At 44.5% G+C, this 24,197-nt stretch overlaps 1 protein-coding gene across 2 annotated transcripts in view; it reads left to right on the forward strand.

Moving 5' to 3' along the window:
• The window catches only part of canx (calnexin), a 69,014-nt gene that overhangs the window by 37,574 nt on the left and 7,243 nt on the right, over positions 1-24,197 (forward strand). For both annotated transcript variants that reach the window (XM_067995969.1, XM_067995970.1), the window contains exons 8-13: positions 2,132-2,321; positions 11,139-11,252; positions 11,760-11,916; positions 13,849-14,064; positions 19,267-19,386; positions 21,705-21,834. In XM_067995969.1, the coding sequence (XP_067852070.1) occupies positions 2,132-2,321; positions 11,139-11,252; positions 11,760-11,916; positions 13,849-14,064; positions 19,267-19,386; positions 21,705-21,834 (927 nt within the window). The remainder of the gene's footprint in view (positions 1-2,131; positions 2,322-11,138; positions 11,253-11,759; positions 11,917-13,848; positions 14,065-19,266; positions 19,387-21,704; positions 21,835-24,197) is intronic.

The following is a 24,197-nucleotide window of genomic DNA, read 5'->3' on the forward strand; positions in this document are numbered from 1 at the left end:
GCTCTGCTACTTGGGCATTTGGCGGGAGCCTTGTGCAGGGCGCCCGCTTGCTGGCACATCATGATCTGAAGCCTATGGTGGGTCTAATTTGCCAGAGTGCCAAGTTGCAAGGACTGGGCTGTATCTATAATAAGAAGTTGGCTAACACCAAGGCAAAGCACCATTTGGCACGCTCGCAGCAGGATCTCACGAGCTGGGATGTGTTGCGGAACCTTTTAGAAAGTGGAACTGCCGCGGCCCCAGTTTGCTGGCACAGCGATGTTTAGGTTATAAGATAGTCACTAATAAATCCAATAGGGACTTCAGGAGAAACTACTTCACTTCGTGCATTCCACATACAACAAAGAGTAGTTGAGGCGAATAGCATAGATGGATTTAAGGGGACGCTAGTTAAGCACATGAGGGAGAAAGGAATAGAAGGATATATCCTGATAGATGAAGAGGGGTGGGAGGAGGCTCGTGGAGCATAAAGGCTGGCTCAGGCTAGTTGGGCCGAATGGCCTGTCTCTGTGCTGTACTCTGTTATATGACCATGTATTTATACTTGTAATATTTTTTGTTAAATCTTTAAACTAATGGTACACTGCTTTACAAGGGATTAGAGAGTACTGATATGGACCACGACCTCTGGCTGTTCACCCTCCCCCCTCCAGAATGTTCCTCAGCTGCTCAGTGACATCCTTGACCCTGGCATCAGGGAGGCGACGTTCCATCCTGGATTCACGTCTGTGGCCGCAGAAACGCCTGTCTGTTCCCCCTAACCATAGAATCCCCTATCGCTATTGCTCTCCTGACCTTTCTCTTCCCTGCCCCCTCCTGTACAGCTGAGTCACCCATGGTGCGATGGTCTTTGCTCTCGCTGCACTCCCTAGAGGTACCCTCTCCCCCACCAGCATTCAGAACTGAACACTGGTTGGAGAGCGAGATGCCCTCGGGGGACTCCTGCACGATCTGCCTGGTCCTCCTTGCCTGCCTGGCGGTCACCCAGAGACCCTCTCTGCCTGCACTCTCTTAAGCTGCGGGGTGACCACCTCCTGAAAAGTCCTATCCACGTGGCTCTCAGCCTCACGGATGCACTGCAGCGATGCCAGCTGATGCTCAAGCTCCGAAATCCAGAGTTCGAGCTCCTCCAGCTGGTGACACTTCCTGCACCTGTGGTTGTCCAGGACACGGGAAGCGTCCTGGAGTTCCCACATGGCACAAGATGTGCATTCGACCGGACTGAGGTGCCCTGCCATGCCTCGATTTATTAGATTACTAACTAAACTTAACAAAAATAAACTTAAAGAAAACACTTACGAGAAAAAGAACACTCATTGTTCCTTTTTCGGAGATTGTTCTCCTTTAGAGCAGAGAAGGTTAAGGGGAGAATTAAGAGGTGTTCAAAATTGAGGAGTTTTGATAGAATAAAAACTGTTTCCAGTGGCAGGAGGGTCGGTAACCAGAGGACACAGATTTAAGGTAATTGGGGGGGAAATCCATGGGGGAGATGAGAATTTTTTTTTCCGTAGCGAGTTGTGATGATCTGGAATGCGCTGCCTGAAAGGGCGGTGGAAGCAGATTCAATAATAACTTTCAAAAGGGAATTGGATAAATACTTGAAAAGGAAAAATTTGCAGGACCATGGGGAAAGAGCAGGGGAGTGGGACTAATTGGATAGCTCTTTCAAAGAGCCGGCACAGGCACGTTGGGCCGAATGGCCGCCTTCTGTGCTGTATGGCTCTGTGAAGAAGGTCTTTCTGTCTGCTTGATCTTACCTTTGTCAGAATATCAACCCAATTGTTGTGGAAAAACATGCTGATAAAATTGGTAAACGTATAGTAACTAAGTGAAACAGAACTGAAACTGTTGGAATGACACCAACTAGTAGCTGAGGCCTTAATTAATCTCTCTCTGGTCTGAATTTTACTGATTTGAGTGGATTTTGGGACATCTAGATTTACACAAGGGTTTTAGAGAGAGACTGAAGTTTTTGCCATTGTTTGTATGGATCCCTGGCAGAGTCTCAATGGAGCGCTGGCTTATCTGGGCGAGACCGACTGTTGTAGCTTTGCTAAGAGAGTTGTTGTATTTGGGAGCAACAAACGCATTTAAGCTTCTATTAAATTAACTTTTTTTTCCCCTCTTGTAGTACTCAACCCTGACAACTCATTTGAGGTCCTGATTGATCAAACCGTCGTCAACAGTGGCAACCTCCTGGAAGACATGACTCCTCCCATTAATCCTCCGAAAGAGATTGAAGATCCAGATGACCAGAAACCAGAAGACTGGGATGAGAGATCAAAAATTTCTGACCCTGATGCAATCAAACCTGAAGACTGGTGAGTAATTTAGTTTGCTACGGGTAGATAGAGGATTTATATTGAGGAAAGGAAGGTAAAGAAAGAAAAGACTTGCATTTCTATAGCGCCTTTCACGACCTCCGGCTGTCCCAAAGTACTTTACAGCCAACAAAGTATTTTTGGAGTGTAGTCTCTGTTGTAATGTAGGAAATGTGGCTGCCAATTTGCGCACAGCAAGGTCCCACAAACAGCGATCAGGTAACTTTTTTTTAGTGACGTTGGTTGAGGGATAAATATTGGCCCAGGACACCGGAGAGCACTCTCTTGCTCTTCTTCAAATAGTGGCCGTGGGATCTTTTTACGTCCACCTGAGAGCGCAGAAGGGGTCTTGGTTTAACGTCTCATCCGAAAGACGGATGGTAAAAGTTTCCAGGACCAACTTTAAAGGTAAACCGCAGGATATAACTATGGGGGCCATAAATAATAAGACAAGTCACTGATAAATCCAATAAGGAATTCAGGAGAAACTTTACCCAGAGAGTGGTTAGAATGTGGAACTCACTACCACAAGGAGTAGTTGAGGCGAATAGATTAGATGCATTTAAGGGGAAGCTCGATAAACATGAGGGAGAAAGGAATAAGAGGAGATGTTGATACGGTGAGATGAAGTAAATAGAGTTGGGAGGAGGCTCGTGTGGAGCATAAAACACTGGCTTGGACCTGTTTCTGTGCTGTAAATTCTATGCAGTTGACTCATCAAAACTGTAGAAAGGGTAAGTGAAAACTTTTTTAGCTTGTAATGTTGGGCTCCAGGTTGAGCTGCCACTGCTGAGGTAGAGTGCCTGGGTCTAACTAGCGGGTGTGTGCCTTTACTCTGGTGTTTAAATATCAGGTGAAGAGATCGTGTTTTAGGAGAGAGCCATCAGATGTCCCTTCTGCAGACTCTCTTTTGAGAGCTGGTGTCTGTAGATGAGACGTTAAACCGAGGCCCCACCTACCCTCTCAAGCGGATGTAAAAGATCCCGTGGCACTATTTGAAGAAGAGCAGTGGAGTTCTCCAGGTGTCCTGGCCAACATTTATCCCTACCCCAGAGGGCTGTGGATGCTGACTCATTGAGCACGTTCAAGGCTGAGATAGACAGATTTTTGGACTCTAGGGGAGTCGAGGGATTTGGGGGATCGGGCGGGAAAGTGGAGTTGAGGGCGAAGATCAGCCCTGGTCTGATTGAATGGCGGAGCAGGCTCGAGGGGCCTTATGGCCTACTCCTGCTCCAATTTATTATGTTCTGCACCCTTCTGGAATGGTGACCAGTTCACGTAATTTTTGCAGTTCCATAGCAATCTGGTGGGAATTATTTTTAATTTCACACAAATATCCTGTTGTACACTGGACTTGAACATATTTCTCAATTTCATTTACTTTTCAATTTAAAAAATCTGTATTACAATTCTGTGGGCGTGGGTAATGCTGGATCCTAGCATTGAGTTTCCTTCTTCCTTGAGAAAAGTTGCTGGGCTGATGTGTTGCACAATAAGTTCTGATGACACCAAAAGCATAAATAGATTATACAGTCATCAACACCCTGGCATTATCTCTGTTCCTGTAGCTCCCCGTGTGTTCTCGAATATATGCAGTTCCATTTTGAATTGGCTGTGGTCTGTCACGGCCATCATGCCTGCACCTGCTCTTTGAAAGAGGTGATCAGCAAGAACCTGAGGCGACACGAGGAAACATTTTTTTAACGGAGTGAGCTGGAATGCGCTGCCTGAAAGGGCGGGGGAGGCAGATTCAATAGTAACTTTCAAAAGGGAATTGGATAAATACTTCAAGGGGGGAGGGGGGAAAATATTTACAGGGCTATGGGGAATGGGACTAATTGGATAGCTCTCTCAAAGAGCCAGTACAAGCCTGATGGGCCGAATGGGCACCTCCTGTGCTGTACCTATGATGATCCAATTAGTCCCACTCCCCTGCTCTTTCCCCATAGCCCTGCAAATTTATCCTTTTCAAGTATTTATCCAATTCCCATTTGAAAGTTGCTATTGAATCTGCTTCCACCGCCCTTTCATTCCAGATCATCACAACTCGTTGTTTATTAATGAAAAAAAAGTCTCCTCTCTCCCTGTTCCTTTTGATATTTTAACTTTGGATTTATTTTTGCATCTTACTGTTGTATTACACTCAACAGCTCAGGAGAGTAGAAACAGTTTACAAATGTTAAATTTGATTTATAATTTCCTGTTCAATATGTCGGGGTGGGAATAACATGTGTGGTACATAGGGGGAAAAGTAATCTGAAATGGAGTAGAATAAAGCTGGTCAGGACTACCGTCTGTATCTCAACAGTGGTCAGCGGTGGCTCGGTGGGTAGCTCTGTCGTCTGAGTCAGAAAGTTATGGGTTCAAGCCCCATTCCAGAGACTTGACCACATTATCCCGGCTGATGCTCCCAGTGCCAGTACTGAGGGAGTGCTGCACTGTCAGAGGTGCCGTCTTTCGGATGAGATGTTAAGCCGAGGCCCCGTCTGCCCCCTCGGGTGGACGTAAAAGATCCCACAGCCACTATTTCAGGGTGGGAGTGAAGCGTGTGGTACATATGGAAAAGGTAATCTGAAAAGGGGGCTACAATAAAGCTCGTAGAGGAGCAGAGGCAACTGGGGGCACAGATATACAAATCACTAAAAGTAGCGTGCAGGTTTTTTTAAAAAAAAAGCACTGGGGTTTATTTCTAAAGGGATAGAATTGAAAAATGGAAGTTATGTTAAACTTGCATAGAACCTTGGTTAGACCACACTTGGAGAACTGTGCACAGTTCTGGTCTCCATATAGAAACATAGAAAATAGGAGCAGGAGAAGGCCATTTGGCCGTTCGAGCCTGTTCTGCCATTCAGTATGATCATGGCTGATCCTCTATCTCAATACCATATTCCCCGCTCTCTCCCCATACCCCTTGATGCCTTTTGTGTCTAGAAATCTATCTGGCTCCTTCTTGAATATATTCAGTGACTTGGCCTCCACAGCCTTCTGTGGTAGAGAATTCCACAGGTTCACCACCCTCTGAGTGAAGAAATTTCTCCTCATCTCAGTCCTAAATGTCCTACCTCATTTCCTGAGGCTGTGACCCCTCGTTCTGGACCCCCCCCCAGCCAGGGGAAACATCCTCCCTGCATCCAGTCTGTCTGGCCCTGTCAGAATTTTATATGTTTCAATGAGTTCCCCTCTCATTCTTCTCAACTCCAGTGAATACAGGCCGAGTCGACCCAATCTCTCCTCATACGACAGTCCTGCCATCCCAGGGATCAGTCTGGTGAACCTTCACTGCACTCCCTCTATGGCAAGTTTATCCTTTCTTAGGTAAGGAGACCAAAACTGCGCACAATACTCCAGGTGTGGTCTCACCAAGGCCTTGTATAACTGCAGTAAGACATCCTTGCTCCTGTACTCAAATCCTCTTGCAATGAAGGCCAACATACCATTTGCCTTCCTAACTGCTTGCTGCACCTGCATGTTTGCTTGCAGTGACTGGTGTACAAGGACACCCAGGACCCTTTGTCCATCAACATTCCCCAATCTATCACCATTTAAATAATACTCTGCCTTTCTGTTTTTCCTTTGGCAGTGGATAACTTCACATTATATTGTATTTGCCCACTCACTCAACTTGTCTAAATCGCCTTGAAGCCTTTTTGCATTCTCCTCACAACTCACGATCCCACCTAGTTTTGTGTCGTCAGCAAACTTGGAAATAACACATTTGGTTCCCTCATCCAAATCTTTGATATAAATTGTGAATAGCTGGGGCCCAAGCACTGATCCCTGCGGTACCCCACTAGTCACTGCCTGCCACCCGGAAAAAGACCCATTTATTCCTACTCTCTGTTTCCTGTCTGTTAACCAATTCTCAATCCATGCCAGTATATTACCCCCAATCCCATGTGCTTTAATTTTGTGCAATAACCTCTTGTGTGGGACTTTATCAAAGGCCTTCTGAAAATCCAAATAAACCACATCCACTGGTTCTTCGTTATCTATTCTACCAGTTATATCCTCAAAAAAAACCCAACTCCAGTAGGTTTGTCAAACATGATTTCCCTTTCATAAATCCATGTTGACTTTGTCTAATCCTGTTGATATTTTCTAAGTGTCCAGTTATCACATCCTTTATAATAGAATCTAGCATTTTCCCTACTACTGATTTAAGGCTAACCGGTCTGTCGTTCCATCTTCTCTTCCTCCTTTTTAAATAGTGGACTTACATTTGCCACCCTCCAATCTGCAGGGACTGTTCTATAATCTATAGACTTTTGGTAGATGACAACTAATGCATCTGCTATTTCCATGGCTACCTCTTTTAGTACTCTGGGATGCAGATTATCAGGCCCTGGGGACTTATTGGCTTTTAGTCCCATTAATTTCTCCAGCACTTTTTTTTTACTAATACTGATTTCCTTTAATTCCTCCTTCTCAATAGTCTCTTGGTTCCCTAGCATTTCTGGGGGGTTATTTGTGTTCTCTTCCATGAAGACAGAACCAAAGTATTTGTTTAATTGCTCTGCCGTTTCCTTGTTCCCCGTTCTAAATTCTCCTGTTGCTGATTGTAAGGGACCTACATTTGTCTTCACTAATCGTTTTCTTTTTACGTACTTGTCGAAGCTTTTACAGCCCACTTTTATGTTCCTTGCAAGTTTGCTCTCATACTCTATTTCCCCTCTTGGTCGTTTTTTGCAGAATTCTAAACTGCTTCCAATCCTCAGGCTTGCTACTTTTTCAGGCAACTTTTATATGACTCCTCCTTTGGATCTAACACTATCCTTAATTTCTTTGTTAGCCATGGTGGGGCCACTTTTCCTTTTGTGTTTTTGCACCAGAAAGGAATGTATAATTGTTGCAATTCATGCATTCGTTCCTTAAATATTAGCCATTGCCGATCCACTGTCATGCCTTCTAATGAAGCTTCCCAATCTATCATGGCCAACTCACTCCTCATACCTTTGTAGTTTCCTTTGTTTAGATTAGTTTCGGATTGGACCACTTCACTTTCCATCATGTTATGGTCACTCTCCCCTAAAGGACCCTGCACAACAAGATTATTAATTAACCCCTTCTCGTTGCACAATACCCAATCTAGGGTAGCCTGTTCCCTGGTTGGATCCTCAGCGTACTAGTCTAAGAAACCATCTCATACACACTCCAGGAATTCATATTATAAAAAGGATGTAGAGACACTGAAGAAGGTGCAAAAAAGATTTACCAGGATTATACCAGAATTGAGGATGTACCTATCAGGAAAGATTGCAGGCTGGAGCTCTTTTCTCTCGAAAAGAGAAGACTGAGGGGTAACCTGAGAGGGGCCTTTAAGATTATGAAAGGGTTCGACAGGGTAGACATAGAGGATGTTTCCAGTTGTAGGGGAGAGCAGAGCTAAAGGCCATAAATATAAGATATTCACTAATAAATCCAATAGGGAATTCAGGAGAAGCTGCTTTACCCAGAGAGTGGTTACAATGTGGAACTCGCTATCACAAGGAGTGGTTGAGGTGAATAGTATAGATGCATTTAAGGGGAAGCTGGATTAAACACACATGAGGGAGAAAGGAATAAAAGGATATGCTGCTGGGGTTAGATGAAGTAGGGTGGGAGGAGGCTCGTGTGGAGCACAAACACTGGCATTGACCTGTTGAGCCAAATGGCCTGTTTCTGTGCTGAGCATCCTATGTAATGTTTTGAAGAGCAGGGGGGAGTTCTCCCTGGTGTCCTGGGCCAATATTTATCCTTCAACCAACATCACTTTTTAAAAAAAAAATGATTATCTGGTCATTATCACATTGCTGTTTGTGGGATCTTGCTCTGTGCAAATTGCTGCGTTTCCTACATTACGACAGTGACTACACTTCAAAATTACTTTATTGGATGTAAAGCACTTAGGGACATCCTGAGGTTGAGAAAGGCACCATGTAAGTGCAAGTCTTTGATTTCCCAATATTGCAACTTTGCATTGCTGGTTCCTGTCAAAAGAAATAAACGCCACAAAATATTTATCAACAGTACATCGTCATTTATACTGTTATTGAATGAACACTTGCATGACGCACGTTTACCTCCATAAATCCTCACTGTTGTGAAATTGAGACTCCGTGCACCATTCCAACTCATTCTTTCCCGGGGCCTCCAAACTGGGGAACTCCTCACCTCCCTCGGCCTCCCCTCCAAACTGGGGAACTCCTCACCTCCCTCGGCCTCCCCTCCAAACTGGGGAACTCCTCACCTCCCTCGGCCTCCCCTCCAAACTGGGGAACTCCTCACCTCCCTCGGCCTCCCCTCCAAACTGGGGAACTCCTCACCTCCCTCGGCCTCCCCTCCAAACTGGGGAACTCCTCACCTCCCTCGGCCTCCCCTCCAAACTGGGGAACTCCTCACCTCCCTCGGCCTCCCCTCCAAACTGGGGAACTCCTCACCTCCCTCGGCCTCCCCTCCAAACTGGGGAACTCCTCACCTCCCTCGGCCTCCCCTCCAAACTGGGGAACTCCTCACCTCCCTCGGCCTCCCCTCCAAACTGGGGAACTCCTCACCTCCCTCGGCCTCCCCTCCAAACTGGGGAACTCCTCACCTCCCTCGGCCTCCCCTCCAAACTGGGGAACTCCTCACCTCCCTCGGCCTCCCCTCCAAACTGGGGAACTCCTCACCTCAAAACATTCAGCTCCTCGAGCCTGTTCCGCCGTTCAGTTACATCATGGCTGATCTGTATCTTAACTCCATCTACCTGCCTTGGTTCTGTAACCCTTAATACATTTTGCCTAAAAAAAAATCTAATCAATCTCAGTTTTGACATTTTCAATTGACCCCCAGCCTCCACAGCTTCTTTGCTTGGGGGGAGGAGAGGAGAGAAGAGAAGAGTTCCAGATTTGAACCACCCTTTGTGTGAAGTGCTTCCTGACATCACCCCTAAACAGACTAGCTCTAATTTTAAGGTTATGCCCCCTTGTTCTGGACTCTACCACCCACCACCAGAGGAAATAGGCTAGATGGAGAGAAACTATCAAATCCTTTAAGCATCTCAAACACCTCCAGTTAGATTGCCTCTTAAACTTGTACGCTCAAGGGAATACAAGCCTTGTCTATGCATCCTAGCCTCATAATTTAATAATTTTAGCCCAGCGTGTGATGCTTTTAACGCTATCTTGATCTGATAACCACCTTAGTTCTGTGCTTGTGGGTTTATTATTGGAGCCACATGACTTAACTTTGTTGATCGACATCACATTGGGCAGTACTATGGGGATGGTAGCCTAGTTATGGTACTGGACTAGGTTGTGAGTTCAAATCCCACCAGGGCAAGTTGGGGAAATTGAATTCAGTAAATCTGGTAATTTGTGGGATGGCACCAGAAGGAGACAATGAAAAGCTGATTGTCATAAAAACTCAACCGGTTCACTAATGTCCTTTCAGGGAGGGGTACTGGTCACTCTTCCCAGTCTGTCCTAGTCCCATGTGACTCCAGTCACGTACATGTAAATGTAATATATTTGGATTTCCAAAAGGCCTTCGATAAGGTACCGCATTGTAGACTCATGACTAAGGTCAGAGAATGTGGAGTCGGGACAGGTAGCAGAATGGATAGCAAACTGGCTACAAAACAGAAAACAGAGTGTAGAGGTTAAAGGTAGTTACTCAGACCGGCAGAAGGTGGGACAAAGATTGGTGCCGGGACCTCTGTTGTTCACCATTTACATAAACGATTTGGACTCTGGAATCAGAAGTACAATTTCAAAATATGCGGACGACACCAAATTGGGGGGTGTAGTTAATACTGAAGATGACTGTGTCAAAGTACAGGAAAACAGTAAACTTGCACAATGGGTGTGTATTGGCAAATTTCAATATAGGTAAGTGTGAGGTGCTACGTTTTGGTAGGCAGAATAAAGAGGCCACATACTGCTTCGATAATGAGTCTAAATGGGGTAGAGGAGCAGAGGGATCTGGGGGTGCAGATACACAAATCACTAAAAGTAGTGACGCAGGTTAATAAGGCTTTTTTTTAAAAAGAAAAGGCACTGGAAAAGGTGCAAAAAAAGATTTACCAGAACTGAGAGGTTATACCTATCAGGAAAGATTGAGCAGGCTGGGGCTTTTTTCTCTAGAAAAGAGTAGACTGAGGGGGTGACCTGATAGAGGTCTTTAAGATTATGAAAGGGTTTGACAAGGCATGGATAGAGAAGATGTTTCCACTTGTTGGGGAGACCAGAACTAGAGGCCATGAATATAAGATAATCACTAATAAATCCAATTGGGAATTCAGGAGAAACTTCTTTACCCAGAGTGTGGTGAGAATGTGGAACTCGCTCCCACAAGGAGTAGTTGAGGCGACGAGGATAGATCCATTTAAGGGGAAGCTAAATAAACACGAGTGAGAAAGAAATAGAAGGTTCTGCTGATGATGGGGGTTCGATGATGGGAGGGAGGAAGCTCATGGAGCAGAAACACCTGGACCGTTGGGCCGAATGGCCTGTTTCTGTGCTGTACATTATTTGTAATCTCGTCCCAGAATTACATGGTTGACCCTTAATGTCCTCAGGGCCACTAGTAATGGGCAATAAATGCCGGCCTTGTCCGTGTAGCCCACATCCCAAGAACAAATATATTTTAGAAAAAAAATTGCTTTTCTGTCTGCTATTTTAACGAAGGTGGTAACCTATATAAAATAAGCCTTAGTTAAAATGAACAGAGGGGTTTCATGAGAACCTGTTTGTTCCTAGTGTCACAGTGCGACTTCAACCCAGGTTATTGGGGTATTAATGTAACTGGGTGCCAGTGGAACTTCATGCCTACTAATGGATTCTGATGGTCTCCTACCTGCAGGGATGAGGAGGCTCCTGCCAAGATTCCTGATGAAAATGTGGTGAAGCCTGAAGGCTGGCTTGATGACGAGCCAGAATACGTCCCTGACCCTGATGCAGAAAAACCAGTGGACTGGTAGGTTCAACTTTTGTTCTAACTCTCTTCAAATAAGTGTGAGCAGTCCACCCGTACCTGATGCTGTCGAAAAATTCTTTATTGTTGAGGTGTGTGGTTTGGTGGGGGGGGCAAGATGTGTAGGGGAGATGTGGGGGGAAGGGGGGGGCAAGATGTGTAGGGGAGACGGGGGAGCATTGGCCGGGGGGCAAGATGTGTAGGGGAGACGGGGGAGCATTGGCCGGGGGGCAAGATGTGTAGGGGAGACGGGGGAGCATTGGCCGGGGGGCAAGATGTGTAGGGGAGACGGGGGCGCATTGGCCGTGGGGCAAGATGTGTAGGGGAGACGGGGGAGCATTGGCGGGGGGAGCAAGATGTGTAGGGGAGACGGGGGAGCATTGGCGGGGATATGTGAGATTGTCTACCATGTGGCGGTAATTTGGTCTCTGGCCGACATAATATTCTGGTTGTGAAGGTCCGTGCAGCCGGTGCTGGTAATTCCATTCTCCTCGTTTTCTGCATCTCTAGGGATGAGGAGATGGATGGAGAGTGGGAGGCTCCTCAAGTAGCCAATGCTAAGTGTGAATCTGCTCCTGGATGTGGCCCCTGGAAAATGCCGATGATCGATAACCCAGATTACAAGGGGAAGTGGAAGGCTCCAATGATTGACAACCCTAACTACCAGGTAATGTGAACAAAGTGGAAAAGTTTTTCTTTTTGAAATCGCACTTGGTATAATTTAGGTTTCCTTGTCTTTTTACAGTCCAGCTGTGCTGCTGGGATTTTTCTTCAGTTCCCGTTGATTCCAATATTCCTTCCTCAGCCATTTATTCTGTCACCCTTACTGCGGTATGAACTTTAGACAAAAAGCTGCCTAGTATTTTTTTTTACCTAGATTTCCAGCAATTGGAATGGGGCAGAGGCAACCCCATATCAGCGGGAAGACTTTCCTCATTCCTGCATAGAATTACATTGACTGCACAGCACAGAAACGGGCCATTTGGCCCAACAGGTCTGGGCCAGTGTTTATGCTCCACACGAGCCTCCTGCCACCCTATTTCATATTCCCCTATCAGCATATCCTTCTATTCCTTTCTCCCTCGTGTTTATCTAGCTTCCCCTTAAATGCATCTATGCTATTCAGCTCACCTACGCCTTGTGGTAGCGAGTTCCATGTTCTAACCACTCTCATGTGTAGTGAGTTAAGTATCAGCTTGGCTCAGTGGGTAGAATTCTTGCCCTAGAGTCAGAAGATTGTGGGTTCAAGCCCCATTCTAGGACTTGAGCACATAATGTACGCTGATACTTTGGTGCAATGCTAACGGAGTGCTGTTCTTTAGGACCAGACATTAAATCCATCTGCTTGTTTGAATGGATGTAAAAGATTCCACAACAGTATTCAAAGAGTAACAGAAACGTTTGCCTGGTGACCTAGCTGACATTTATTCTGTAACCAACCATACCAAAAACATATTATCTGGTCATTTATTTCTTTGCTGTTTGTGGGATCTTGCTGTGTGCAAATTGGCTGCTGTGTTTCCAAAATTACAACAGTGACTACACTTCAAAAGTACTTCATTGGCTGTGAAGCACTTTGGGACGACCCAATGACATGAAAGATGCACCAAGTCCTGTTCACCCATCACCCCTGTGCTTACTGACTTGCATTGACTCCTGGTCCAGCAACGCCTTGAACTTAAAATTCTCATCCATGTGTTCAAGTCCCTCCATGGCCTTGCCCCTCCCTTTCTCCTCAGAAACTCTACTTTCCTCCTTTCTGGCATCTTGTGCATCCCCCATTCCCTTCACCCCACCATTGGCGGCCGTGCCTTCAGCTGTCTCGACCCTAAGCTCTGAAATTCCCTCCCTAATCCTCTCCACCTCTTTCCTACTGTAAAACGCTCCTTAAAACCTACCTCTTTCACCAAACTTTTGGTGACATATACAGTGCAGAAAGGCCATTCAGCCCATTGTGATGTGCCGGCTCTTTGAAAGAGCTACCAATTAGTCCCGTTCCTCTGTTGTTTCCCCATAGCCCTGCAATTGTTCCCCTTCAAGTATTTATTCAGTTCCCTTTTGAAAGCCACTACTGAATCTGCTTCCACTGCCCTTTCAGGCAGCGCGTTCCAGATCATAACAACTCGCTGATTTAAAAAAAAAAATTCTCATGTTGCTTCTGGTTCTTTTGGCAATTAAATCTGTGTCCTTTTTTTAAATTAGTTCATGGGATGTGGACATCGCTGGCGAGGCCGGCATTTATTGCCCTTGAGAAGGTGGTGGTTATCGACCCTTCTGCCATTGGAAATGGTTTCTCCATATCTACTCTTATCAAAATGATTTTGAACACCTATATTAAATCTCCCCATAACCTTCTCTGCTCTAAGGAGAACAATCCCAGCTTCTCCAGTCTCTCCACATAACTGAAACCCCTCATCCCTGGAACCATTCTAGTAAATCAATATCCATAAAATCAGTCAATTGTGATGAATTGGTTTTGAATTCTAAATGCAGTATTTAATTAGCTTATTTTACAATGGGGATCTCATCCCCCATCTTGATATCCATTACACTTGTAATTTCATGAAGTCTTTAGCTCTCAATTAACTTTCTCATTTAGGGTGTCTGGAAACCAGGGAAGATACCAAACCCGGACTACTTCGAGGATCTGCACCCATTCAAGATGACTACTTTCAATGCTATTGGCTTGGAGCTGTGGTCAATGACATCTGATATTTTCTTTGATAACTTTATAGTTTGCTCTGAAAAGGCAGTGACTGACCAGTGGGCGAATGATGGCTGGGGCCTGAAGAAAATAGCTGAGGGTGCTGCTGAGGTAAGTGAGGCAAATAATCTTCTAAAACCATCCTGGGTGTAGTTTATTAAGAGGTAGATCTTGCTTCACCAATTTTGGGGGTGGGGAGGCGGTAGTAAGGGGAAGGGAGAGTCGAGGAGCCCATGTCAAATAACTACTCGGCTGTGGCTCAGTGGGTAGCACTGTCTCTCCTGAGTCAGAAGATCGTAGGTTCAAACACCACTCCAGAGTCTTGAGCGCATATCTTGACACTCCCAGTGTGGTACTGAGGGAGTGCTACACTGTCGGTGGTACCGTCCTTAGGATGTGACGTTAAAACTGAGACCCCTCAGCTGGGTGTTAAAGATCCCATTACTCTATTGGAAGAAGAGCAGGGGAGTTCTTACCGGTGGCCCTGGGCCAATATTTATCCTTCAGCCACCATCACTGAAAACAGATTATCTGGTCATTATCACGTTGCTGATTGTGGGATCTTGCTGTGCCCAAATTGGCTGCCACGTTTCCCTACCTTACAACAGTGACTACACTTCAAAACTACTTAATTGGCTATAAAGCTCTTTGGGACACCCTGAGGTCATGAAAGACGCTATATAAATACAAGTTTTTTTTTTAAAAAGGTGTTGGATAGAGTAATGCATGGGAGACTCAACAAATTGTCATTGTTACCAAGGCTAAGGACCTGAATGTGGGTGAGTAAATAGCTGAAGGGAAGGGATTTGAGGGTAATTGAGGGGCAAGTATTGAGTGGGTGCCCCGGGGGTCCGTACTGAGGCCCTATCTGTTCCTGGGTATAGGTGTATGTCCTGGAATAGCAGTCTGAATCCAAAGTAGTTACATTCACAGATGATGCCAAGCAGATGGGGTTGATGGAGGGGCGGGGGGTGGAGGTGGATTCAGAGGAGGCAGCCAATATCTTATGAAAAGAGCTTGATAGTTTGCATCTAGGCTGGTCAGTGGCAAATGACAACAGGTACCACATAGAAAGCTTATGACTGTCACAGAAAACTAAATACTGCGGAAAGCCTAGAGGAGTACAGAAAGTATAGGGATGACGTAAAACAGGAAATAAGGAAAGCAAAGAGAGGGCATGAAAAAATATTAGCTAGTAAGATTAAAGAAAACCCAAAGTTAACTTGTCACTCCACCAAATCTAAACATTGTGATACGGCAGTAAACAAAGCAACTAGGGTGATATTGACAAAATTAGCGGAATTTAAATCCCCAGAGGTTATGCTGAAGATATAGCGTGCCCCAATCAGGGCTACATTTGAGGTACTGTGCACCATCCTGATTGCCAAGACATCCAGGCCCTCAGCAATGAAGGTACCAATGAGGCTGATCACCGGTCAGAGGGAAGAATTAAGGATGAATGACTCAGAGTTTGGGGCAGTGAGACAAGAGTTCAGGTTTCAGGGGTGTGAAGGGCAAATGTAGGACAGGTGTGAAGAAATGTCCCTTTTTCTTTACACAAAGGGATATATTGACCTTGGAAGGAGTGCAATGTAGATTCACCAGAATGTTACCAGGGCTCCAAGGGTTAGATTATGAGGAGAGATTACATAAACTAGGCTTGTATTCCCTGGAATATAGAAGATTTAAGGGGTGATTCAATTGAGATTTTTAGGATTTTGAAAGGAATTGATAAAGTAGAGAGAGAGAAAATGTTTCTGCTGGTGGGGGAGTCGAGGACAAGGGGACATAACCTTAAAATCAGAGCTTGGCCATTCAGGAGAGAAGTTAGGAAGCACTTCAGGCAATGGGTTGTAGAAGTATGGAACTCGCTCTCTCCAAGAGCAGCAGATGCGAACACAATTAATAATTTTAAATTGAGATGGATAGATTTTTGCTAGCCAAGGGTACTAAGGGATATGGAGCCAAGGCAGGTGGATGGAGTTAGGATACAGATTAGCCATGGTCTCATTGAATGGCTTCAGGGATTGCAATAATCATGGGCGATTTTAACTTTCACACAGATTGGACAAATCAAATTGGCAAAAATAACCCTGAGGAGGAGTTCATAGTGTATTAGGGACTGTTTCTTCGACCAATATGTCGGGAAACCAACCAGGGAACAGGCCATTTTGGATCTGGTAATGGGTAACGAAACAGGATTAATTAATGATCTCAAAATAAAGGATCCCTTGGGAAACAGTGATCATAACATGATGAATTTCACATCCAGTTTGAGAGCGAAGATCTTGGGTCTGAAACTACTGTATTAAACTTACAGTAAAAACTGACAGTAAAAGCTTCTACTAGTATATAAAAAGGAAGAGGGTAGCTAAAGTAAACATTGGTCTCTTAGAGGATGGTACTGTGGCAAGAATAATGGAAAACAAGGAAATGGCAGAGGAATTGAACAGATATTTTGTATCTGTCTTCACAGTAGAAGACACTAATAACATACCAATAATAGTAGAAAATTAAGGGGCAAAGGGGAGGGAGGAACTAAAAACAATCGCTATCACTAGAGAAAAAGTACTAGGTAAACTAATAGGTCTAAAGGTTGACAAGTCCCCTGGATCTGATGGCTTGCATCCGAGGGTCTTAAAGGAAGTGGCTACAGAGATAGTGGATGCATTGGTTGTAATCTTCCAGAATTCACTAGATTCTGGAAAGGTCCCAGCGGATTGGAAAACCGCAAACGTAACAGCCCTATTCAAGAAGGGAGTGAGACAGAAAGCAGGTAACTATAGACCAGTTAGCCTAACATCTGTCAATGGGAAAATGCTAGAATCCATTATTAAGGAAGTAGTAGCAGGACATTTGGAGACTCATAATACAATCAAGGAGAGTCAATATGGTTTTATGAAGGGGAAATCATGTCCGACAAATTTATTAGAGTTCTTTGAGGAAGTGAAGGGCAGGGTGGATAAAGGGGAACCAATGGATGCAGTATATTTGGATTTCCAAAAGGCATTCGATAAGGTGCCACATAAAAGATTACTGGACAAGATAAGAGATCATGGTGTTAGGGGTAATATACTGGCATGGACGGAGGATTGGCTAACTAACAGAAAACAAAGAGTTGAGATAAAAGGGTCATTTTCAAAATGGCAATCTGTAACTAGTGGGGTGCCGCAGGGCTCAGTGCTGGGGCCTCAACTATTTACAATATATATTAATGTCTTGGATGAAGGAACAGAGTGTCTTGTGGCCAAATTTGCTGATTATACAAAGATAGGTGGAAAAGCAAGTTGCAATGAGGACACAAAGTGTCTGCAAAGGGATATTGACAGGTTAAGCGAATGGGCAAAAATTTGGCAGATGGAATATAATGTGGGAAAATGTGAAGTCATCCACTTTGGGAGGAAAAAGAAAGCAAAATATTATTTGAATGGAGAAATACTACAAAATGCTGTGGTACAGAAGGATCTGGGTGTCCTCGTACATGAAACACAAAAAGTCAACATACAGGTGCAGCAGGTAATCCGGAAGGCAAATGGAATATTGGCCTTTATTTCTAGGGGGATGGAGTATAAAAGCAGGGAAGTCATGCTACAACTGTACAGGGTGCTGGTGAGACCACACCTGGAGTACTGCGTACAGTTCTGGTGCCCTTATTTAAGGAAGGACATACTTGCATTGGAGGCAGTTCAGAGAAGGTTCACTAGTTTGATTCTGGGTATGGAAGGGTTGTCTTATGAGGAAAGATTGAACAGGTTGGGTCTACACTCATTGTAGTTTAGAAGAATGAGAGGCGATCTTATTGAAACATACAAGATTCTGCGGGGACTCGATAGGGTAGATGCTGAGAGGATGTTACCCCTCATGGGGGAATCTAAAACTAGGGGACATAGTCTCAGAATAAGGGGTCACCCGTTTAAGATGGAAATGAGGAGGAATTTCTTCTCCCAGAGGGTCGTGAATCTTTGGAATTCTTTACCCCAAAAAGCTGTGGAGGCTGAGTCATTGAATACATTCAAGGCTGAGTTTGACACATTTTTGATCAGCAAAGGAGTCAAAGGATATGGGGAAAGGGTGGGAAAGTGGAGTTGAGGTAAAAATCAGATCAGCCATGATCTCATTAAATGGCAGAGGGGCTGAATGGCCTACTCCTCCTATCTCTTATGGTCTTATGGGACTGAATGGCCTACTCCTGTTCTTATGCCCCTATAAACAGCTGGAGCGAGTTGCCTTACAGTGGTGGAGGCTTGGGACATTGGTCTCATTTGAGAAACAGCTGGATGTAATGGGAAGATGTCTGGTTGGTATTCTGGAAGGGTGAGGTCAGAAAGGTCATCTTCGTTCGAACTTATCCTACGAGATCTGTCTGGAGAATAAGAATTGGGCTTTTACAACATAATAGACTTCTGTTTTATTTGAAAATATGAATCATTTTATTTCAATATGTGTGTCACCTATACAATTTATTGTGATGTCACATGCTATTCTGAGATTTAACATCCTGGTTGTGTTCATATTCATTTCATTCTCCGTTGAGTTTTTGTTCTACGTTTTAACTGAGTACCAATGTTCTCACTTGCTGGGGCGTTGACTCGGAAGAGTTTGAGGCTCCTTAGTGTGAGCCTCTAACATGTGAAGACTCATCCCTAGGTTTATGACTGTTTGTTTGTTTACTAAAGATAATTCAGCTCACAGTCAAAGGACCGAGTTCGAGTCAGTGTCCCTGATGACTTCAGAGCTTTAGACAAAATGCTGAACTTTGACAATATATTAATCCAGTCTGACACTCCCAGTGCTGCACTGTCTGAGGTGCCGTCTTTTGGATGAGACATTAAATCGATGCCCCGTCTTCCCCTTTGGGTGGACGTAAAAGATTCCATGGTGCTATTTTGAAGAAGAGTGAGTGGGGGGAGGGGAGTTCTCCCCGGTGTCCTGGGCCAATATTTATCCCTCAACCAACATCACTAAAAACAGATAATCTGGTCATTATCCTATTGCTGTTTTGTGGGAGCTTGCTGTGCGCAAGTTGGCTGTCTCTCCGGATTGGGGGAAATTGTTTAGCACATGTGAAGATTTCTTTATTTGAATGGAGAGTAGAGGGCACCAATAGCTAATTTTAATTCTTCCTATTTTTCATTTTGGAAAAGGGTTTTGATGTAAAAACCCACTTTAATGAAGCCCCATTAGATGACCTTGAGATAAAACCCTAGTGATGATATACTAATCTAGTGATAGTTTAGTTGTGAACCGGTGGCTCTGTATTCGTGTCTGAAGAGTCTGATCGACCATCTTTTATCGGGTGCGTTTTATTTGCAGTCGGGAGTTGTCGGACAGCTGATGACGGCGGCTGAAGAACGCCCCTGGCTTTGGATCGTGTACATCCTGATCATTGCCTTGCCTGTGTTCCTGGTTATCGTTTTCTGCTGTACTGCGAAGGTAGGAGCCCTTCTCTCAAAATGGTTGGGGTGAATGCTTACTGCGGTATTTTCAGGCGTGTTACATCAACTGCTTCAAAACTAACTCCGGCTTGGTGTCTTTCTCTATTGTCAAGCACCTTGGGATGTCTTGCTAGGTTTAGAGTTTAAAGTTTAGGTTATAATTATCGGGGAAAGACTGAACAGGCTGGAGCTTTTTTTTTCTCTCTGGGGAAAGAGAAGGCTGAGAAGACCTTTTTGTAGAGGCCTTTAAAATTATGAAGGGGTTTGATAGGGTAGACGGAGAGGTTTCTGCTTGGGGAGACCAAAACTAGGGGCCATAAATATAAGGTATCCATTAGGGAATTCAGGAGAAACTTCTTCACCCAGAGAGTGGTGAGAATGTGGAACTCGCTCCCACAAGGAGTAGTTGAGGCAAATAGCATAGATGCATTTAAGGGGAAGCTCGATAAACACATGAGGGAGAAAGGAATAGAAGGATGAGCTGGTAGGGTGGGAGGAGGCTCGAGGCGCATAAACACCGGCATAGACCAGTTGGGCCGAATGGCCTGTTTCTGTGCTGTAATTCTATGTACTATCTCCTTCACCAGGGTGCCAATGGGAGCGGTGTGTTTGGGCTCATTGCCTGTCACTGGTCCACTAGTTTTGGTGTTGGGTTGTTCAAACCTGGGTGGTCTTTAGTTTGAATCCCTTCAAACCGTCTAAAAGTTCCCATGTGAGTAATTTCCTTGAACAAGTGAAGCCTGTAAAATGGCCTTCAGTCTACCTGGTTGGTGGGTCCCCAGTGAAGCTGGTACTCGTTTAACAGGAGCCGTGTACAAAAAGACTGGAATTGTTTCCTCCTGGCCACTGTGGCCAGTCTTTTGATTAGCTACAGGCCAACTTTGGGAGCTTGACTGATCAGTCAGTGTTTGTGAAAACAATTTGCGGTGTGTTATCATTTCAAAGATCTTGGGACAACACAAGACTTTGGGGATGAGAGGTCAGTTATTCAAACTGACTCGGGATTTATAATCTGTGTACCATACTTTGTATTCAGTTTTTAAACTGTGGAACTTTGAAGAAACCTGTACTTGATAGGGATGTACTGAAACAGAAAAGACAATTGTAGTCCATCTGTCTTGTCTCAAATTTCAAAAAATCCCATACCCACTCCGCTTACCCTCAGCTGATTCTTTCACCAAAAGACTATCCAGTTCCCTCTTGAATTTACTGACCTCCTTCCCCTCCAGGGCAGTCCGTTCTGCCCATCACTGCCCTCTGTTGTGAAGTAGTTAGATTTCACTGCTCTGCCTACCTTCCCTCTCCTGCATCTGTGCCTCCAGTTAGCTTGTGATTGTGTCAGACAAATTATTAGTGTTCAGCTTATTTTTTGCCCCTTTTTAAAATTTTGGACCATTTCAGTCAGACCGCTCCTGAGCCACCTCTTCTGGATTGTACACTTTCCCAGTTTCTTAGTTTCTCTTTCTGGCTGAGGTGTCTTGTATCTGGTGTTAGTTTATTTGCCCTTCTCAGTACCCTCCCCAGTGCAAGGACGTCCCCACTTTGGTACAGTGATGAGAATTGTACACCCAACTCCAGGTAGAGGAAACCTCTACCACGTACAAGTAATTATCCCTGAGACCTGCATTCTAGTCCTCTGGGTGGGTATGGTTCAGATCTATCTTGCCCTTGAACTGATGTGTGATGACATTATTGGCTTAAGCTTCATAACTGCCAGGTGCAGACTCTTCCAATGCTCACCTGGCTAACCTGCCACCCTCCATAAACTTGAGCTCATCCAAAACACTGCTGCCCGTATCCTAACTCGCACCAAGTCCCATTCACCCATCATCCCCTGCTCGTTGATCTACGTTGATTTTAAAATTCTCATCCTTGTTTTCAAATCCCTCCATGGCCTCGCCCCCTCCCTAGCTCTGTAACCTCCTCCAGTCCTACAACCCTCTGAGTTCTCTGCGCTCCTCCAATTCTGGCCCCTTGTGCATCCCCGATTTCCTTTGCCTCTCCTTTGGTGGCCGTACCTTCAGCTGCCTAGACCCTAAGCTCTGGAGTTCCCTCCCTAAACCCCTCTACACCCCTCTCCTCCTTGAAGACACTCCTTAAAACCTACCTCTTTGACCAAGCTTTTGGTTGCCTGTCCTAACATCTCCTTATGTGGCTCAGTGTCAAACTTTGTCTGATTATGTTTGTGTGAAGTGCCTTGGGACGTTTTTGCTACGTTAAAGGTGCTGAATAAATGCTAGCTGTTTTGGCATCTAACCTGATGGAATTTTATGGGTAAACTCCAAATTATTTAAAGATTTAATTGCCTTTTTGTAGAAAGACTCTGCTGCTGAGTACAAGAAGACCGATGCTCCACAGCCTGATGTGAAGGAGGAGGAGGGAGAGGAGGAAGAGGAACAAAAGGAGGAAGCAGGAAACGAAAAAGAGACAGAAGAGGAAAAGACAAGTAAGTAACTCTAAGCTGCTTTTTCAAAAAAGTCTTTATTTTGGAATTCCTTTTTTACTCTCCAGCTGCGACCAAGAGTCCCAAAGGCTGTGTTGCCTGCCCGGTGCCAGGGTTAAGGACATCCCCTCATGCTCCAAGTTCTTTTCCAGCTGTGAGGGGGAGGACCCAGTTGCCATGGTCCACGTAGGGACCAATGACACAAGTAGAACTAGGAATGAGGTTCTACTAAGTCAGTTTGAGGAGCTTGGGTCTAAATTAATAAGCAGAACCTCAAAGGTAATAATCTCTGGATTACTACCTGAGCCACGTGCAAATTGGCATAGGGACAAACAGATCAGAGAGTTAAATGCGTGGCTCAGTGGTGTGAGAGACGGGTTTCGATTTATGGGGCATTGGCACCAGTACTGGGGAAAGAGGGAGCTGTTCTGATGGGATGGGCTCCACTTAAACTGGGCTGGGACCAGCTTCCTGATGAATCGAATAATTAGGGCTGTAAGAACATAATAGATAGGGCTTTAAACTTAAAAAAAAAAAGAGGGGGCAGATGAGGGGAAATTTAGAAATCTAAGACAATAGAGCAGTGTAGTGATTTGGGTAAAGATAAGCAGAGTGTGGCAGGAGGGACAGAGAGTTTACCAATAATAGTTCAACAACAAGTAAGGCCAAAGCAGGAAAAACTTAGTCAAAATTAAAGGTTCTTTATCTGAATGCACGGAGCATTCGTAACAAGATAGAGGAATTAGTTGCACAAATAGATTAATGGGTTTGATCTAATAGCCATTACAGAGATGTGGTTGCAAAGTGACCAAGGTTGGGAACTAAATATTCCAGGGTACATGACATTTAGAAAAGACAGGCAGAATGGAAAAGGAGGGGGTGGAGCCCTGATAATAAAGGATGAGATGAGGACAGTGGTGAGAAAGGATCTTGGCTCGGAAGATCAGGAAGTGGGATCAGTCTGGGTGGAAATAAGAAATAACAAGGGGCAGAAAACACTGGTGGGAGTAGTTTATAGGCTTCCTAATGGTGGCTATACTGTTGGGCAGAGTATTAATCATGAAATAATAGGAGCTTGTAACAAAGGTAATGCAGTAATCATGGGGGTCTTCAATCTTCATATAGACTGGGCAAATCAAATTGGCAAAGGTAGTTCAGAGGACGAGTTCATGGAATGTATTTGAGACAGTTTCCTAGAGCAATACATCATAGAACCAACCAGGGAACAGGCTATATTAGATCTTGTATTGTGTAATGAGATAGGGTTAATTAGCAATCTCTCAGTAAAAGAATCTTTGGGGAAGAGTAATTATAATATAGAATTTCACATTGAGTTTGAAAGTAATGTACTTAAGTCAGAAACTAGAGCCTTAAACTTAATTAAAGCCAATTATATAGGTATGAGGGGCGAGTTGGCTACGGTAGATTGGGAAATTAAATTAAAGGGTTTGACAGTTGAAAAGCAATGGCAAACATTTAAAGAAATATTTCAGTAGTCTCAACAAGTATACATTCCATTTGAGAAATAAAAACTCCACGGGAAAAGTGGCTAACTAAAGAAGTTAAGGAGAGTATTAGATTGAAAGAAGAGGCCTATAATGTTGCCAAGAAGAGTAGCAATCCTGGGGATTGGGAGAGTTTTAGAAACCAGCAAAGGATGACCAAAAAATTGATCAAAAGAGAGAAAATAGAATATGAAAGTAAACTAGCAAGAAATATAAAAAAAGATTGTAAGAGCTTTTACAAATATGTAAAAAGGAAGAGAGTAGCAAAAGTAAATGTTGGTCCCTTTTTAGAGGCTTTTTTTTATTCGTTCATGGGATGTGGGCGTCACTGGTGAGGCCGTCATTTATTGCCCATCCCTAATTGCCCTTGAGAAGGTGGTGGTGAGCCGCCTTCTTGAACCGCTGCAGTCCGTGTGAGACTCCAGCTGAGACAGGAGAAATTATAATGGGGAAATCAGGAAATGGCAGATGTGTTCAATAAATATTTTGCATCTATTTTCACAGTAGAAGACACAAAAAACATACCAGAAATAGTGAGGGAACCAAGGGGTGAATGAGAGCGAGGAACTTAAAACAATTAATATCACTAGAGGAAAAAGTACTGGACAAATTAATGGGACTAAAAGCCGACAAATCCCCTGGACCTGACGGCCTACATCTGAGGGCTTTAAAAGATGTGGCTGCAGAGATAGTGGATGCATTGGTTATGATCTTCCAAAATTCTCTAGATTCTGGAACGGTCCCAGTGGACTGGAAGGTAGCAAATGTTACCCCGCTATTCAAGAAAAGAGAGAGAGAGAGAGAGAGAAAACCGGGAACTACAGGCCAGTTAGCCTGACATCAGTCATCAGGATAATGCTG

The sequence above is a fragment of the Heptranchias perlo genome, chromosome 14 (assembly GCF_035084215.1).
Source record: "Heptranchias perlo isolate sHepPer1 chromosome 14, sHepPer1.hap1, whole genome shotgun sequence".
NCBI lineage: Eukaryota > Metazoa > Chordata > Chondrichthyes > Hexanchiformes > Hexanchidae > Heptranchias > Heptranchias perlo.